We start from the raw sequence: 18039 nt of genomic DNA on the forward strand, positions 1-18039 counted from the left end.
GAGACTATATTTAAGACCCATTTGTCCTGGGTAATCATGTGCCAAGTTTGTGAAAAAAGTGCTAGCTTTCCCCCCAAGGGTGCTGCCAAAAGATAAATGCTTGGCATTGGCAGAGGGAAGTCACTGGGACTGTTTCCTATATGGCTGTGTTTTGTCTCCTCCGCTTTTGGAGGTAGAAGCACCCCACTGTTTGTGCCTGTATGAGCCCTGGGGCTGTCTGCCTCTAGGGTGTCTGTATCTGCCTCTTTGTGACCTGTCGGACACGGGAATGGACCAATTTTTAGAAGGCCAGTTCCTGCTAAATCTGGTTGGCTGCACCTGTAATTAATCCTTCACTAGCTGCATAGATTTAGCTTTATCCTCCATTTTCTTTAACACCTCTTCTGCCTTAACACCAAAGTATCATGCTGTAATGGAGCATCCAATAATTTTGCTTTGACATGATCAGGCAGAGTCTGTTCCTTTAACCAAGCATGCCTTCTAATGACGGAGCCTGTTACAGCGGCCCTGAAAGAGGCCTCCAGTGAATCATAACCACATTGCAAAGTATGTTTTCCCACTTGTTCAGCTGCATGCAATAAATCCTACAATTCCTTATTCTCAGCACATACAGAATTTGTCAACATTGTCTGTTTTAACAGAGACATTAAATATTGTTGATATTTAAGCATATGAAATTGACAGTTTAAAGCCCTTACAGCCAAGGTAGCAGAAGTGTAAACTTTTTCTCCCATCTGTCCAGTGCCCTAGAATCTCTATCTGAGGGGACAGGGTTTTTTTCAGTAGCATCCTTGGCCCCTTTGGGACTCTGTGAAATAGTTTATGGGTCAGCTGCAAGGTTTTTATATAGAAATTTATGAGAATCTGGCACCCTGTAGTATCTGTCTGGCTTAACAGGTGCAGGAGGTAAAGAGTCGGGAGACGGGCCGGATTCTGAAAACACATCATCTACAATGTCTAGAACAGGAGGAATAGCAAGAGGTCTGTGCTGAGGTAGTAAAAGAACGCCTCTGAGCCTTTTCTTAGAATCAGAATAATCTTGGCTCTCCCAGTGGAAATGCTCCCTCATGGTATGCAAGGTTTCCCCAAATGAGTAATCCTCAGGAGGAGAAGCTGAAGGAATAGATTCTTCAGCATCGGAATCCTCATAGGGAGGAATAGAGTATCCCTGTTCTGAAGAGGAGTCAGAGGAAATGGAAACCTCATCAAAGGAATCATATTCAGTGTCTTGCCTAGGCCACTTATCAGGAGGGGGATGGGAACCCCTGATCAAAGTAATTAGGTCTTCGGCCATTTTGAGCATCTGTTTCTTAGGCATGAAAGTCTGTCCTGGAGTGCTGTACTTGTTTCTTTGTCTTTAAAACTGTTTTAGTCTTTGTCTTTGATGCTGACGTTGGCTTGATATAAAGCTGTGTAGGTCTGAAAACACCCTCAGAAGCAGATGCTTGCTCAGTGGCTCCAGACCCATCTGAGGGATTAGTTTCCGAAGGCCCAATACCTTGAGTATCCAGAGGCCTAGCTGTCTCCATGTGGGAGTCGGAGGTGGCCTGTGGCTATGAGGTAGTGGGTTTCAGGGGCTGCGAAAGAGCCTCACTGAGAACCGGTGAACCGGCGACTGGCCTAGAAGAGGCTTCATTGTCGGTTTTGGACCTCGGATGCCTGTCCTTTTCTTTTTTCCATGCGCTTTTTATGAACTCCGGTCGCCAGCTGATCCGACGGCATTATGTTGTTAAACTTTCGGCCAAAGTAATAAAAAGCAAAATCGTACCGACACTTAATAGTGCGTTCATTAAATCTAGCACAAAACCGACAACTAGCAATGTCGTGGTCAGGGCCTAGGCAAGGAATACAGTAAGAGTGAAAATCCTTACGAGGTATTTGCTTCCCACAAGAAATACAATTGTTAACTTTTTCTGACATCGGTCTGGAGCAAGAAAAAAGTTTCCTCAACAGGGTACTTAGCTTTATAGAAGACTTTGGATCTGAAATTCAGTTTCAAAAATCTCAGGAGTCGGCCGACCGGCACTTGCGAACTGCTTTTGCTTCGGGCACCGCGCGGCAAGAAAGACTGAAGAAAATGGCGTTGGTTGCATCTTTTATACCCCTGTCGCACTGACGTCAGGGAAGAGGTGACAGCAACCAACACTGGACTAAGACTTTGGAATTCAGGCCGACTGCAGGTAGCCTGCCAGCAGGATAACCCAAGTGTAATGACTGCAGCAGTGAAACACGAACATCTGGTAATGCAAGTAGCCTGCTTTAAAGTGGAGGTATCTTCTGCAAGATTCCCTGATTGGGATATGCAGGTAAGCATCAAGTCTACAGTTACCAAACAGGCATCTTTGCCTAGCATAGGAAGTAACTGTTGAAGAGTCAGCATCTTGAATTTTGGAATGTCCAGAAATGTGTTTAGAGTAGATAAGTCCAGAATTGGAGACCATGATTTGTCTTTTCTCGGTACTAGGAAAAGTCTTGAATAGAAACTCTGCCCCATTTTCCTCTTCTGGTACTAGTTGAACAGCCCCCATGTTCATGAGAGACAGTACTTGTTTTCTGGGCCTCTGCCCACTGATTTGGGGGCAGGTCTGACCATCCGTTTGGGATTGGCAATGAGTGGAAATGAAATCTGTATCCCTGGGATACTATATTTAAAACCCATTTGTCCTGGGTTATAAGTTGCCAGTTTCTTGCATGAAGTGCCAGTTTTTCCCCCAAATTACCAGCTAAACGTTAAGTGCTTGGTAAGTGTAGAGAGAAGTCACAGACTGTTTACCAAAGGGAGGTGCCTTGTTTTTCCAGATTTGGAGGTGGAGGCACCCCATTGTTTTGTTCTAAAAGTCCCTTGCGACTGAAACCTGGAGCCTTTGGAATGTCTGGGTTTGACTCGAGTGGCTCTCGAAGAAACTGGAAAGGATCAGTTCTTAGTAGGCTAAGTCTTGGAGGTTGCACTTGTAAGAAATATTTCACAGTTTGCATAGATTTAGCTTTATCTTCCATCTTTTTTAAAACTTCTTCAGCCTTATTACCAAAGAGACGGTCCTGTTGTGAAGGAGCATCCAACAATTTTGCTTTAACATGATCAGGCAGAGTTTGCTCTTTGAGACAAGCATGTCTTCTTAGCACAGACCCAGTTACAGCAGCCCTGCAAGAGGCCTCCAAAGAATCAAAACCACATTGCAAAGTATGTTTTCCAACTTGTTCAGCTGAATGCAATAAATCCTGTAAATCTTTATTTTCCACACAGTCAGAAATTAACATCATTTTCTGTTTAAGCAGTCCCATGATATGCTGTTGATATTTAAGAATATGAAATTGACAGTTTAAAGCCCTGATTGCCAAAGTTGCAGAAGTGTAAACCTTCTTACCCCATCTATCCAGCGCCCTGGAATCTCTATCAGAAGGGGTAGGATTTTTAGCAGTAGAGACCTTAATGCCCTTGGGACCCTGAGAAATGGTTTCAGGATCAGCAATAGGATTTTTGAAAAGGAATTTGTGGGCGTCAGGAACCCTGTATTATCTGTCTGGCTTACAAGGAGCCGGAGGCAGAATCAGGAGCCATACTAGATTCAAAACATCAACAATGTCTAGAACAGGAGGTATAGCCAAAGGCCTATGCCGAGGAAGAAGAAGAAAATCCCCAAGTCTTTTTTTAGATTCAGAGAAATCCTGACTTTCTCAGTGGAAATATTCCCTTAAGGTATGTAAAGTTTCCCCAAAAGAAAAATCCTCACGGGGAGAAGCAGAAGGAATGGAATCTTCTGCATGAGTCCTCATAAGTAGGTATAGACAAATCCTGTTCATTAGAAGAGTCAGAAGAAATAGAATCCTGTTCAGAAGATTCATAATCAAAGACTTGCCTAGGCCTCTTAGAAGGAGGGGCTTGGCTACCCCTGATCAGAGTAATTAAATCTTCAGCCATTTTGATCATTTGTTTTTTAGGCATAGGGGCCTGTACATGTGGCCCAGGTGTCGTTTTTTTAGACCTAGATTTAGATTCTGGCCTTAGTTTTGAAGACGGCATCGGTCTAATGTACAATTCTGTAGGCCTAAAAACACCCTCAGAAGCCGGTGCCTGCACAGCGGCACCGGACCCATCTAAGGTAGAGACATCCGTGGGTTCCATAACTGAAACATCTCGTGGCATACCGGACTCTGAATGGGTCTCAGTAGAGGCCTGTGAATCAGAAGTAGCGGGTATCAGGGGCTGCAAAAGTGCCTCACTGAATACCGGCGAACTGGCGAATGGCTTAGGAGAAGCATAGTCAGTTTTGGACCTCAACGGCCTGTCTCCGTCTTTTATTTTGCGTTTTTTAGGTATTCCGGTAGTCGGATTGCCAACTGACGACATTTCTGGATAATTAAATCGCGAGCCAAAATATTTAGAAGCAAAAATATACAGACGTTTAATAGTGCGTTGATTAAATTTAGCACAAAACCGACAGCAAGGTACGTGGTGGTCAGGGCCTAGACAAGGAATACAGTACAAATGAAAATACTTATGAGGTATTTGCTTCCCACAAGTAATGCAATTATTAACTACTGCCAATCATTAGCGGACCGGAGTTCCGCTGTGGCGACCCCTAACCAGGAAAAGCCGAAAGAAGAAGAACAACTGACATCGGTAAGGAGCAAGAAAAAGTTTCCAAAATGGGGTACTTAGCTTTTAGTTGAAGACTTCGGTTATGAAACTCGAAAACTAAAATTTCAGGAGTCGGCTGACTGGCACTTGAACTGTTTCTGCTTCGGGCACCACGCGGCAAGAAAGACTGCTGTAATGGTGCTGGCTGCATGTTTTATACCCCTGAAGTCATGGAAGAAGGGACAGCAACCGATGCATGACCCAAGACTTTGTTAATCAGGCCGACTGAGGGCAACCTGCCAGCAGATTACCCCAAATGTAAGGACTGTAACAGTGAAACACGAAGAACATCCATACTTCACTGGTTCTTCCAACCACAGCTTCTATACTGAGAAGCCAATTACTAATAATGGAAAAACAGAAGGTAAAGTCAGAGGACACAACACTTTCTCACATCACGGCCTACTTGCTTTAAACCTTAGCATGCTTCATGGCAAAGGACAGCATGATGACACAACCAATTCAAGACTAAAGTTGACTTTTGGACCAATTTGTTTATTAACAGTACGACTAATAAAAACAAACCACACTGGAGCCAGAGTAAATCACTTTCCTTAAACTGAAAGCCTAACAAACTAAAATAAATCTGAACTGGGGAACAAAGTGCACCAAAAGCAAATAAGGACAGTAAAGGAAATGCTAACAGGAACGTAGTATGAAAAAATCTATACAAAAACAAAATTCAGACAGCTGCAATTTCTATACTGAGAAGCCAGTTGCTAATAATGGAAAAACAGAAGGTAAAGTCAGAGGACCCAACACTTTCTCACATCACGGCCTACTTGCTTTATCCTTTAGCATAATTCATGGCAAAGGACAGCATGAAGACACAACCTATTCAAGACTAAAGTTGATTTTTTGGACCCATTTGTTTATTAACAGTATGACTTAAATGCCATTACTCACTTAGGACTATAGCTGTATACTAAGCTAACGACCACTGAGGACATAATAAGCCTATCCCAACCATCCCATATCTACCCTACATGTTTGTGTGCTGGTCTTTGTAAGTCCAGCCAGGCTTCCCAAATGTATCCTATAAATGTTATGTGTCTTAGAGGCCATGTAAGAGATATACATTTTCTAGGGTATGATTTCCAATTTTCCATCCACTGGTCCATGTTTCTCTTGAATAGGGCTACAAAAGTGCTCTGTTTCACATGGATGGGAAGCCTGTTCCAGTAAGGGGAATTCTAGGAGTCACATTTCTGTCCCACAGACATCTCCTACTTATGTCACAAGCAAAGTTTAAATCCCTAAACCTTGTAATTCTGATGGTATTCGCTTTGCAGATATGTTTGGATGCCATACTGATGACATCTCCTTCAAGTTTGTGAAGTCTGCACCCTGACTTGGATAAGGGGCTCAATTTTGGGTACTGACAGTGCAACTCCCCCTTCCCAATCCAGTTTTATAGAGAGATTCTTGCTAGGAGGTGGGAAGGCAAAAAGGGATGTCCTTGCTTTTCTTGACCAAGGAGATGCAGCAGCTCAGCTGCTTTTTCAGGCAATGTAAGGTTGGAAGATGGAATTTAAATGACTGTGTGTGCTGAACCCAAAAATTTACTGATACAACTAGATTATTCTCATATGTATGGGAGATGAATGAGGTTACCACCCCCTGCCAGGACTCTTACAAAGTGTCTGTACCCTTTGGGGTAAGCATGTTTTAAATCCATAGTGACAACACATGCATTGTGACGTAAAGCAAGGATAGCCTGTAGGGTTAGCATTTGAATGTAAAGCAAGGATAGCCTGTAGGGTTAGCATTTGAATATGGAGACCGACAACAGCTGATTTGAACAAGCCCAGAAGGGGCCTCCATGGGCCATCTTTCATTAAAAGAGAGGAGGCTTAAATAAAACCCTTTTCCTTCCTGTCCCTTGCTCTTACATCAGCTGTAATATGAGCACAATGAGGTGTTCTTGGTATGACGGGACTCTCTCGTACCTCTTTGCTAAGTGCTTTGGACTTCAACTTTAGATACCCCTTTGTGCAACGTTCCCTTGTACCCAGTTGTCTACACAGACTGCTCTTAATTCCCCCAGGAAGAATGCTAATTTTCTTCTCAGTGTGGTATCAGGTCTTGACAATGAGGTGGGGGATGAGCAGGCTTAGGTAATCTAAGCTGTTCTGTAATAGAGCCAATGCACTGCTGGTCTCCTTGCTTCCCCTTACAATATAGTGCCATTTCTTCTTATGGGAGAGCCATCTGGGCTGCTTAGCCTACCTGCTTTTTTTTTCTGTAAGAAAGGACCTTATTTATTAGAGTAAAAGCCAACATACTTAGGTTCATGTTCCATCCTCCTCTGTGTCCATCACCTTCCCCTTCTTTTACAGTTTTTGAAAACTTCATAAATGCACGGAATTAATAATTCTCTATCAAAGGGGATATTCAATACCCTGGCTTTGATATCCTTTGCAAAAGGCTATATGCAGAGTTATGGATGGCTTCTTAGAACCATCCCCAGTGGCAACTGCCTTAGTGGCTTCAGGAGCAGCCTCAAAACTAAAACTAATGGCATGATAACCTAACTAGACAACTGTCTGAACCTGCACAAAATACCTTTTATGATCATCCTTGTCTGGGGGTTGTATGCGTATACACTTACACACACACATATAGATTTTATATATATATATATATATATATATATATATAGATATATACACACACACATATATATATATATATATATATATATATATATATATATATAGATATATACACACACACATATATATATATATATATATATATATATATATATATATATATATAGATATATAGCGTGCGTGTATGTGTGTGTATATATACATACATACATATACACATATATATATATACATATACATGCATGTATGTATGGGTCTGTTGATTCAATGTTACAGTACAAAGAGAATCAATAATATTAAAGTCCAAACCATCAAAACTAAAGGGTTCCACTGAACCCACTGAATAATGCAAAACTAGACAAAACTAATAAAAAAAAAAAAAAAAAAAAAAAAAAACAGTGCTTCTGCAAGGGTGAAGCACTCTTCACATCCGTGCTACTTAACACCAACATAGCACAAAACAGTGAGTAAAAGGACAGATTCCCTTACTGCACAGTCTGTTCTCAGAAAAAATGCAAACCATGCCACAAGTTAGCAGTGCAAATGAATGTAAAATATCTGTTCATTTTCTCCGCTAAACATCAACTGCACCAACTAAAGAAACACACATTGATGAAATGCTGCAAAAATGCATTTCAACAAAACTCGAATCAGTGTAACATATGAAACAGTATGTATGTACACATATGCATGTATACATAGTACAATATATGCACATGTACGTATAAGTACACATACTGAATGTATATGTGCACACACGAGACGCAACATGCGTATATACATTCAAACTACATACATGTGACATGGAATACTTAAAACTGAAGCACAAGGCTCTCTCTAAGCATTAGTCAACAGAAAAAAAAAAAGAACAAATGTCAGCAAACACTTAAGAGTAGCTGTGAAGACATTATTCAAAAGTGGTCTCAAAAAGATCACCAAGAGCTTAATCTAGTTTAGTGTCCATTTCTGAATGCAGTCTTTTGTTCCTGTTGGCAAAGTGAAAACTGCTAGAACTGGCACAATAAACTATTTAAAAAAAGAAATATACATACTTAGATTTGGGAACGCTCTTAATCCTAGACAAGATGTCATTTTTCACTTCTCTTTTCAGGACCCTGGTTAAAAAAAGGAAAGCACATCAGAGACCTCTCAGACTCCCCGTAGGCTACACATACCATAACACAAAATAAAAAAAAAAACGATGACTGCATGTTAAAACATCTCTGCAGCTACTCCACATAAAATCCACTTTTTTCTGACAATCTCTGTAAAACTGCATTCCATCACCTATTACGGAAGTGGTGCAATGGATCAACTTCTCACATTAAAACAACATTACATCACTGTAATATTAAGAATACGTTCCATGTGTTGGCAATGCCTCCTAATCCTTTCCCTATTGTACCTCAAGGCTTGCATCCCCACTTTTTTTTCTTTTGGAATTCTGTACAACTCTATCACATACTCTCACCAGCTCTGTGACTACAGATGTTTAGGGACGCAAGTCTGTCACTGTACCTCGGACCCCACCCACCACCATCATCACCCCAACCTCACCAATGATACTGCTACTCTTAACTAAATACCAAGCACTAGCATCACAGTCTCCTTAAGGTTAGGCTTTCAGAAGTGAGAAATTGTTCTGACTCTCTCATCTGCTTAATGTACAATCACCATCACAGCATATGGCAAGTAGTATGCTGGATCAAGAACCATTTCCACAGTAAGGCGCAGACACATTTTGTTCTTTGACGGCTTAATAACAGTCAAGACAAAACCAACAGTTTCACCTTCAGGGAGACTTAAAACGTGATCCTATAATAGCATGCAACAGTGTCACTTGCCCTGTGGGAAAATGGGTGCTAAATTATTTTTTACCAAGTATGGTTAGAACTTGTAACATCCTCCACAATATGGTACTTTCTCTGTTTCTGTATGTCTTAAAAAATTTTGACAGGCTGACATGGCTGTAGTCTTTCTCTGGCACGGCAAGCAAACATCTCCATATCTCCTCATAGTTTCTGGCCACCTGCACAAATTCCCTAAAACAATGTATTGCTTCTCCCTTTTAACAACCACATTATGTGCGGATTCTGAGCTCTTAGTTAAGTATTTGGCTAAAGCCAGACTCAAGCCATTACAAAAACATGATAGCTTGTGAAATTCACTTATTTTCATCTGTTCAAAATGTTAACCAAATAAACAGAAATAACTCACCTGCTAGTCTCAAATTCTTCTGGATACAACTCCATGTAACCACTGTGGCCCCACCTTGAGAAGACAAAAAAAAAAAAACGTCAGACATGCTGCATGGAAGACAAAATGCATACAAATATGAAAATTTTGGTATAGTTCCCAAAAATGTCTCTTCAAAATCAGAGAGAGCGGGAAAAAAACACATACTCACCACCTTATCTTTTCTACAGAGAAGTTCCTTAACTTAAAGCATCTTCAGAACATAAAACATCTGCAAACACAACCTGTGTTTGTTGCAAAGAAAAAATAACTTGTATTGTTCTTTCAGATTAGGAAATGTGTGTGTCACTAGCAGCATGACAAAGTAGATTAACTCCAGTGGTTACCCTAAAGTTGTCTGAGGCTGAAAATAAAGTACAGTTGTGTATACTTAACCATAAATGTAGATGTTGGAGTGGGATTCACTGTAGCAGTCATCACATTTGGGTTATCCCTGCCAGGGTAGTCCTCGGCCAGCCCGAATACCAGAGACTTAGTATTTCTGCGTCGGTTGCAGTCGCTTTAAGACTGACATTAGGTCATCAGTAGTATAAAGTATGGCAGCTGACGCCATTACATCAGTTTTTCTTGCCCTAACCTGTCAGGAGCCCCCAAAGTAGGAGGCCAGGTTCTGGTGGAAGAACCCCACCAGTGGAAATTAAATACCAATAGGTCCCTTATAAGGAAAGGAGAACAACAAGAAAGAAATGTAATAAAAGGAGAAAGAGAATAAGGGGGATGGAGGGAGGGAAAAACGGACTGCAACAGTGAATACACTCAAACATCTACTTTTATGGTACGTGTACACAACTGTATTATATTGTTTGTGTTTCATTGCTGCAGTCATCACATTTGGGTAGATTCCCAAAGCTGAGGAAATGGGTGGAGGCAGTCAAGGACACTATGGGCTGGCTAGGATGCCCTGCAAGACTGCAGAGGCAAACCCCGTCCTGGATTTGGAGAAGACAGGCAGGTGGTAATACTTGGTAAAGGTGTGAACAGATATCCAGGTGGCAGCCTACAGGATGTCCCTGGTGGGGACTCCTCTGAGGGAAGCTGCAGAGGTGGAGGCTGCTCTGGTGTGTCCTGACCCCCTTGGGGGGGGGGGGTCCATGCTGTTTGTAGCAGAAATGGATGCTATGTGCTATCCATTTGGAAATGGTTTGCTTGGAGATGGCTTTGCCTTCTGCCTCTGCAGCAAAGCTAACCAGCAACTGATCAGACTTTCTGAAGGATTTAGTCCTGTCCAGATAGAATCTGAGCTGTCTGTCTGTGCACATCTAGAAAGTGAAGAATCATTTCCCCTTTGTTCTGGGGATTAGGAAAAACAGGTGGGCAAATGAATGGATTGGTTGAGAGCCACACCGGACACCACCTTGGGCATGAAGGATGGGTTAGTTCTGACGGATACCATGTCTGCATGGAAGATGATGAAGGGTTCCAAAGCCATGAGGTGTTTGCAGCTCACGGGCTCCTCTGGCTGAAGTGATAGCCAGAAGGAATGGTGTCTTTTAGGAGAGAAATTTTAGCTCTGCAAAAGAAGCTGGTTCAGAAGGGGGCAGGGTGAGCTTTTCCAAGACAAAGTTACAGTCCCAAGCTGGTGTTGGTGCCCTTCTGGGGGCCTCAAGTTGCTAACCCCTCTGAGAATCTGTTTGATCAAAGGGTGTGAGAAAAAAGGGGCTGCTCAGTGGGAAAATGAGCAGAAATAGCACAGGCATGAATTTTTATAGAGGAGAAAGACACCACTGTGTAGTAGGTCAGCTAAGTAATCCAGGATGAGAGGGATGGAGGGCTGTGCCATATTGGCTCCCTTAGCCTGGATCCAGGCAGAGAACCTTTTCCATTTATCTGCATAGGACTTTCTGATGCTAGGACGTCTGGCCTCACGGATAACACCCAGAACCTGTTTACTGAGTATGGCAGATTGGCTCGGAATTAGGGAATAAGCCAGGCTGCCAAATTGAGTATCTGCAATTGGGGATGCATGAATTCCCCTTCCCTCTGGGTCAGGAGGTTTGGAATCTGAGGAAGATGCCATGGAGGCAGTGGGGACAGGCTGCGCAGCAAGGGGTACTAGTGCTGTCGGGGCCAATCTGGAGCTATAAGAATGGTCCTTGTTTTTTCCTCCCTTATTATGAGCAGTACCCTGGGGATGAGAGGTAGGGGAGGAAAGGCACAGACAGATGGAATGACCAAGGGGAAGGACAGGGCATCCACTTTCCAAGCCATGCAGTGATGCTCCCTGGTGCAGAATTTGCTGATGGTTGGTGTGGAAGGCAAAGAGGTCAACCTTTGGGGTTCCCCATTTCTGTGTTATTAGGGTGAATGTACTTCTGCTGAGTTGCCACTCGTGTGGGTCCAGAAGACTTCTGCTTAACTGGTCTGCCAGAAAGGTGAGTGTGCCTGGTAGGAATTGAATTAACAGGTGTAGTTGCATGGAAAAGGCTGTGTGCCAAAGGGTCATGGCCAGCCTGCATAGAGGGTAGGAAAGAGTCCCTCCCTGCTTGTTGATGTACCACATCACAGTGGTGCTGTCTGTTTTGATCAGGAGAATCCCTGGAGAGAGAAAGGATTTGAAAACTATCAAGGCGTGCTGTGCAGCAATCATCTCTTTTTGAGTGATGTGCAAAGGGATTTTCTGTGGGCTGCATTGGTCCTGCATGCACATCTGCTGTCCAGGTGTGCACCCCAAGCATAGTCTGATGCGTCTATAGTGAGGGTTTGGGGGGGGGGGTTGGGAGAAGGGGAAGGCCCTTGTTGTGGGGGCATGTCATTGCTCACCACAGAAAATACTTAGGCAAGGAATTATAGCTAGAATAGTTTCCAGGTCTTGAGAGTGTTGACACCAAAGGCTCTTTAGGTATCACTGAAGTTTCCTCATATGCAGTCTGGCATATGGAATGAGTAGAATGCAAGATGCCAGGAACCCCAGAGCTTGCAGGATCTTCCTTGCAGATAGCTGGGGTCTGGTGGCTAGTTGAGAGAAGTAGGCTGTCAGGAAAATGTGTTTCGCTGGTGTAAGGTATGCCATCTGGGATGCTGTGTCCAGACTTGCTCCCAGGAAGATTATCCTTTGGGTGGGCACCAGTTTGGATTTCTGTTCGTTGATTGTGTATCCTAGGGAAGTTAGTAGGGTCTTTACAAAGGCCAGGTGCTTGAACAGTTTTTCCTGTCTGTCTGCCTGAATAAGGCAGTCATTTAAGTATGGGTAAATCTGTATTTCTGTGTCTGCAAAAGGCAATGGCCAGAGACATAATCCTGTGAAAAACTCTGGGAGCAGAAGATAAACCAAAGTGAAGCACAGAGAACTGAAAGTGCTGAGATCCTGCCCTGAAGCGGAGATATTTCCTGCATGATTCCCTGATTGGAATGTGGAGTTAGCTCTCTTTTACATCTAGGGTGGCTAGCCAAGTGTCCTTGGACAGCATGGGTAGCAACTGCTGGAAGGTGAGCATTTTGAATTTTGGGATTACCAAAAAGGTATTGAGAATGGACAGATCGTGGATGGGGTGCCACGTGCCCTCTTTTCTAGAGCACAAGGAAAATTCTGGAGTAGAAACCTTGGCCTATCTGTTCTGCAGGAACATGCTCTACTGCCTTCATAGAGAGCAGGGAAAAGATTTGCTTTTGTGCCTCTGTCCACTGATGTGGTGGTTGATCTGGAAACCTTTTTGGGGTTGGAAGGGTGTGGAAGGAGAATTTGTATCCCTGAGACACAATGTTCAGAACCCACTGGTCCTCGGTAATGGTGGCCCCGGTGCTTAAGTGAAAGGAAAGTTCTCCTCCCAAGGGTAAAAAAAAAGGTGGACAGAGGGAGGGGGTGGCGAAGGTGAGCCATTGTGAGTTCTTAACATAAGGGGATGGCTTAGAACTCCCCAGTTTTGAAGTGGAGGTAGTCCACTGCTTAGATCTCTGCATTCCCTGGGGCTGTTGTCTGGGTGGTCTGTTTCCACGAGGCCTAGGCTGGGAAGGTTTACTAGGAGCAGGAAAGGACCAGTGTTTGCAGGGACAATGCCTGTTGAACCTAGGTGGCTGGACCTGCAAGAAATCCTTAACTGTTTGGATAGACTTTGCTTTTTCTTCCATCTTTTAAGACCTCTTTTGTCTTAGTGCCAAATAAGTTATCTTTGTGCAAGGGGGCATCCAACAATTTGGATATGACATGGTCTGGCAGTGGCTGCTCCTTAAGCCATGCATGTCTTCTAATGACAGATCCAGTGACTGCTGCCCTGCAAGATACTTATAGGGCGCAAAAACCACAGTGCAAGGTGCGTTTAGTTACTTGACTTGCAGAATGCATTAACTCTTGTAAATCTTTAGATTCTGCCCAAGCAGGAAATTAAGACATTTTCTGTTTAAGGAGTTCCAAGGTATGTTGCTGAAATTTCAGCATATGGAACTGACAGTTTAGTGCCCTGATAGCAAGAGTAGCTGAGGTGCATACTTTTTTACCCCATCTATCTAATGCTTGGAAATCTGTCTGAGGAAGTGGGATTCTTAGCAGAAGTTTCTTTAATCACTTTTGACCCTTGAAAAATGACCTCAGGGTCAGCTGTTGGATTTCTGAAAAGATATTTGTGTGAGTCAGGGACTCTATAGTACCTGTCTGAATTTCTGGGAGCAGGAGATAAGGCATCAGGAGTCAACCTGGATTAGAGGAAAACATCCTCTACAATATGCAGGACAGGGTGGATGGCCAAGGGTCTGTGTTGTGGAAGATCTAGGAATTCCCCAAGTCTCTTTTTAGACTGAGGGTAGTCCTGACTCTCCCAATGGAAATGCTCCCTTAAAATATGCCGGGTTTCCCCACAGGAAAAATCCTCCGGGGGAGAGGCTGAAGGAATGGAATCTTCTGCATCAGAATCCTCATAAGTGGTGAGGAGTTGCATGTCTTCATACTCGGATACATCAGATTTATCTGATTCTTATTCAAACCAATCTACAGGCGACAGATCTCTTTTCCTTTTGGAAGGGGGTAGCTTGGCTTCCCCTGATCAGCATAAGGTCTTCCTCCATTTTAAGCATATGAGACTGAAGCATGTAGCAGGCACCTGAGAGTGGGTCGTTGGTTTCTTGGGTGTGGTACATACCCTGGGCCTAAGAAACTCGTTTTTTAAAAGAAAGGAAGTCGCAAAAAAAGATGTCGGTTTGTATCGAGATTCAGCAGTGTGAAGGACTTCCTTAGAAGCCGGTGCCTGCTCAGCGGCTCTGGACCCATCCAAGGTAGAAACGACTGCAGGATCCTTAGTCAAAGAAGAGTTTTGTGGCATACCTGACTCCAAATGGGTCTCGGTAGCGGCCTGCGAATCAACTGAAGTGGGCATCAGGTGCTGCAAAAGCGCCTCACTGAGTACTGCAGTACTGATGACTAGCTTAATGGAAGCGCCATAGGTAGGTCTGTCTTTATCTTTACGTTTTTTCAGAAGATATGCTGTTGGATGGCTTACTGAAGCCATATCGGAATTTGAGGACTGTAAATGAAAAAATCTGGCTACAATAAGGGCACGACGGATAGCTCTGGCATTGAACAAAGCACAGAAATGACAACGGGGGACATCGTGGTCCGGGTCTAAACAAGTGACGCAGTAAGTGTGGAAGTCTCAGTGTGGTATTTGCTTTCCACAGGCGAGATAATTATTAACTTTTTCTGACATCGGTTAGTGCAAGAAAAAAATATCCACAACAGGGTACTTCACTTCGGTAGACGAAAATTCAGTTAGCAGCCGACTGGAAATCATGCGAACTGCTTCTGCTTCGGGCTCCATGGCAAGAAAGACTGATATAATGGCATCAGCCACCTTACTTTATACTACTGACCACCTGACATCAGTCTTCAAGCGACAGCAACCGACTCAAAAATACTAAGGCTCTGGTATTCAGGCTGGCAGAGGGTTACCCTGGCAGGGATAACCCAGATCTGATGACTGCAACAGTGAAACACGAATATCATCTATATTTACAATATGCTAAGTAGGGCTGTTCGGTAAGCAAATTCCACTGATGCAGTTACCTGACTTAAGGGCATCAACGGCCCCTAATGTTTACTGCCCATGGATTTGAGTCTTTGCATAGGGGAAGGGCTGGCAGTACTGCATTTATATATGTATACATACATACACACACACACACACACACACACACACATGGACAGACTCAAAAAACTACAACTATTCTCTGTCTCATATCACCTATTTAGAGGCGATCTCTGCTTGACTTACAAAGCCATGTCTGACCCAGCTCTATTAGAAATGCTACATCTAAAGAAATCCCAATCCCTCCGCACCACATACTCCAGAGACCTCAACCTCATTATCACAATAAACAGAAAGTACTGGAAGGGCAGGTTCATAACTGCCCATGTTATGGAACAGACTTCACATACATGTCAAGCAGAGTACCTCGCTGACTGTCTTCAAGAGAAATCTAGAAGAGAGGATGGGAAATAGAAAATTCACTTTGGGGATAACTCCAGTGGCTCTACTCAACAGAGGCACTGGGAACAGAGGTCGGGTGGTACGATACCAGGGTAAATCCTTTGGCTAGGCTTGTAAAGGTCTCAGGGCCATTAGCCTAGTACACACCTATGAACGTGTGTGTGTGTGTGTGTGAGTATATATATATATATATATATATATATATATATATGTGTGTGTATACATATATATATATATATATATATATATATATATATATATATATATATATATATATATATATATATATATATATATATATATATATATATATATATATATATATATATATATATATATATATATATATATATATATATATATATATATATATACATACACACACACACACACACACACACACACACACACATATATACACGAAGAAGTAAAAACAAGAGCTTTATTAGCGACAACACTCAAATAGAGGCAACTACACCTCAGTGTCATAAAACAATACTACAAACTGACTTGTAAAGCTAAAAACGAAGACAAAATGAAAAATGCATAAACATCAGATACTGCGGACTGTAAACGGTAATTCGGTTTAGCGTTTTCACCCGTATCATACGGGCTTCTTCAGAACAACGTTAAGTTAAAACATCCGCCTTATAAAACTTTTAAGACGCCAAAAACTTAAATTCAAATATTCAGCATTCCGCAGCTTAAAGAAACAGAACCTAATTGCACCTATTCAGTCCTGCTAGTACCACATATAGCACCTTCTACCTGTGTTAATGTCTAATAAACATAATAATCCACATTACAATAACATAATATGCTTTCCTAGTCCCTTTTTCAAACATATTGTCCACTATGTGAGATTCTTGGACAACACCTACATAGTATGAACTCCAATGTGGATAATTTATTAAGAGTTTATTCAGTTCCTGAACGTGAGTAGTGACTTTATGAAATTTACACACTCCTACAACAAGGGAGGTTTAGCATATCTTGATAACGTTGGTATATAAACAAGAAGGCACTTTACAGTCAAAAATTTATAGAAAAGAAACTTTTCCAAATGATTATTTGGCATATGGTAGTTATCATCCAATGAGATTAAAGCGGAATATATATAAGGGTCAATGTATTATGGCCCTAAGGATGACATCAAAGTATGACATATTGTTAGAGGAGATAGGATATATTCACACTATGTTTTTTGAGAGGGGATATCCCAAGAATATACCGGATGAAGTGGACAAATATGTAATAGGTTTACGGGGTTTGTTTGTTTGTGTCTTTCGGCTTTTCCCGGTTGGGGTACCATATACAAACCCTTATTAGGTTTAGGTAATGATGGAAATTTTGTAAATGGTATTGCTGATAATCTTCAAGCAACAAGGAATATAAATGGACATCATGAAAGATCTTTAATACTTTTGTATAGTCCAATATCCAATAATGTGATGCAAATAATACAGAATTATTGGTATTTAATCATTAGTGATGAGACTCTTAAAGACATAATAGGAGATAAACCAGGAATAGTATATAAAATGGGAGCCAATATCAAAAGATATTTAGAAAAAGGATGCAGGTTAAGAGAAGACTATAGGCAGGACAGCAAGCAATACACTATGAAATGTGGATCATGTAATCAATGTTGTTATATTTTTGATAAAAATGAAATTGTTTTAAATAACATATTTAGACCGAGAACACGGTTAGTTAAGGGGAATTGTAACTCCATGATGGTTGTATATATTGTTATATGTCAGGAATGTTCAAGTTATTATATGGGGAAAATGGAGGAAGCTTCAAAAAACGTATGTATGAACACACTTATAAAGAAAAGGGACCCAAAGAGTGCTTTATACAAACATATCGAACAGAATGGCCAAAAACATCAGTTTAAATTTGCTTTGTTGGATATTATTAGAAATGATCCTAGAGGTAAAGATCATAAAAAATTGAGTTACCGAGAGGTTTGGTGGTAGGTATTTACAGATGCCACAACACCTCCGGGACTCAATGATAATATATCTATGAAGGCTATTCTTGAAGTTAACTTATAAATTATTTTATGTTTAAATATGTTATTACACTTTAAAATCTATGATTTATAACAAAA

General features: G+C 41.9%; 1 protein-coding gene across 2 annotated transcripts in view; it reads right to left on the reverse strand.

Moving 5' to 3' along the window:
* NKAPD1 (NKAP domain containing 1) overlaps window positions 1-18039 on the reverse strand; it is a 528467-nt gene that overhangs the window by 386599 nt on the left and 123829 nt on the right. For both annotated transcript variants that reach the window (XM_044081164.1, XM_044081163.1), the window contains exons 3-4: window positions 9472-9525; window positions 8307-8369 (exon numbers count right to left, since the gene is read on the reverse strand). In XM_044081164.1, the coding sequence (XP_043937099.1) occupies window positions 8307-8369; window positions 9472-9525 (117 nt within the window). The remainder of the gene's footprint in view (window positions 1-8306; window positions 8370-9471; window positions 9526-18039) is intronic.

The sequence above is a fragment of the Protopterus annectens genome, chromosome 8.part0 (assembly GCF_019279795.1).
Source record: "Protopterus annectens isolate FY-2018-M chromosome 8.part0, PAN1.0, whole genome shotgun sequence".
Lineage (NCBI taxonomy): Eukaryota > Metazoa > Chordata > Ceratodontiformes > Protopteridae > Protopterus > Protopterus annectens.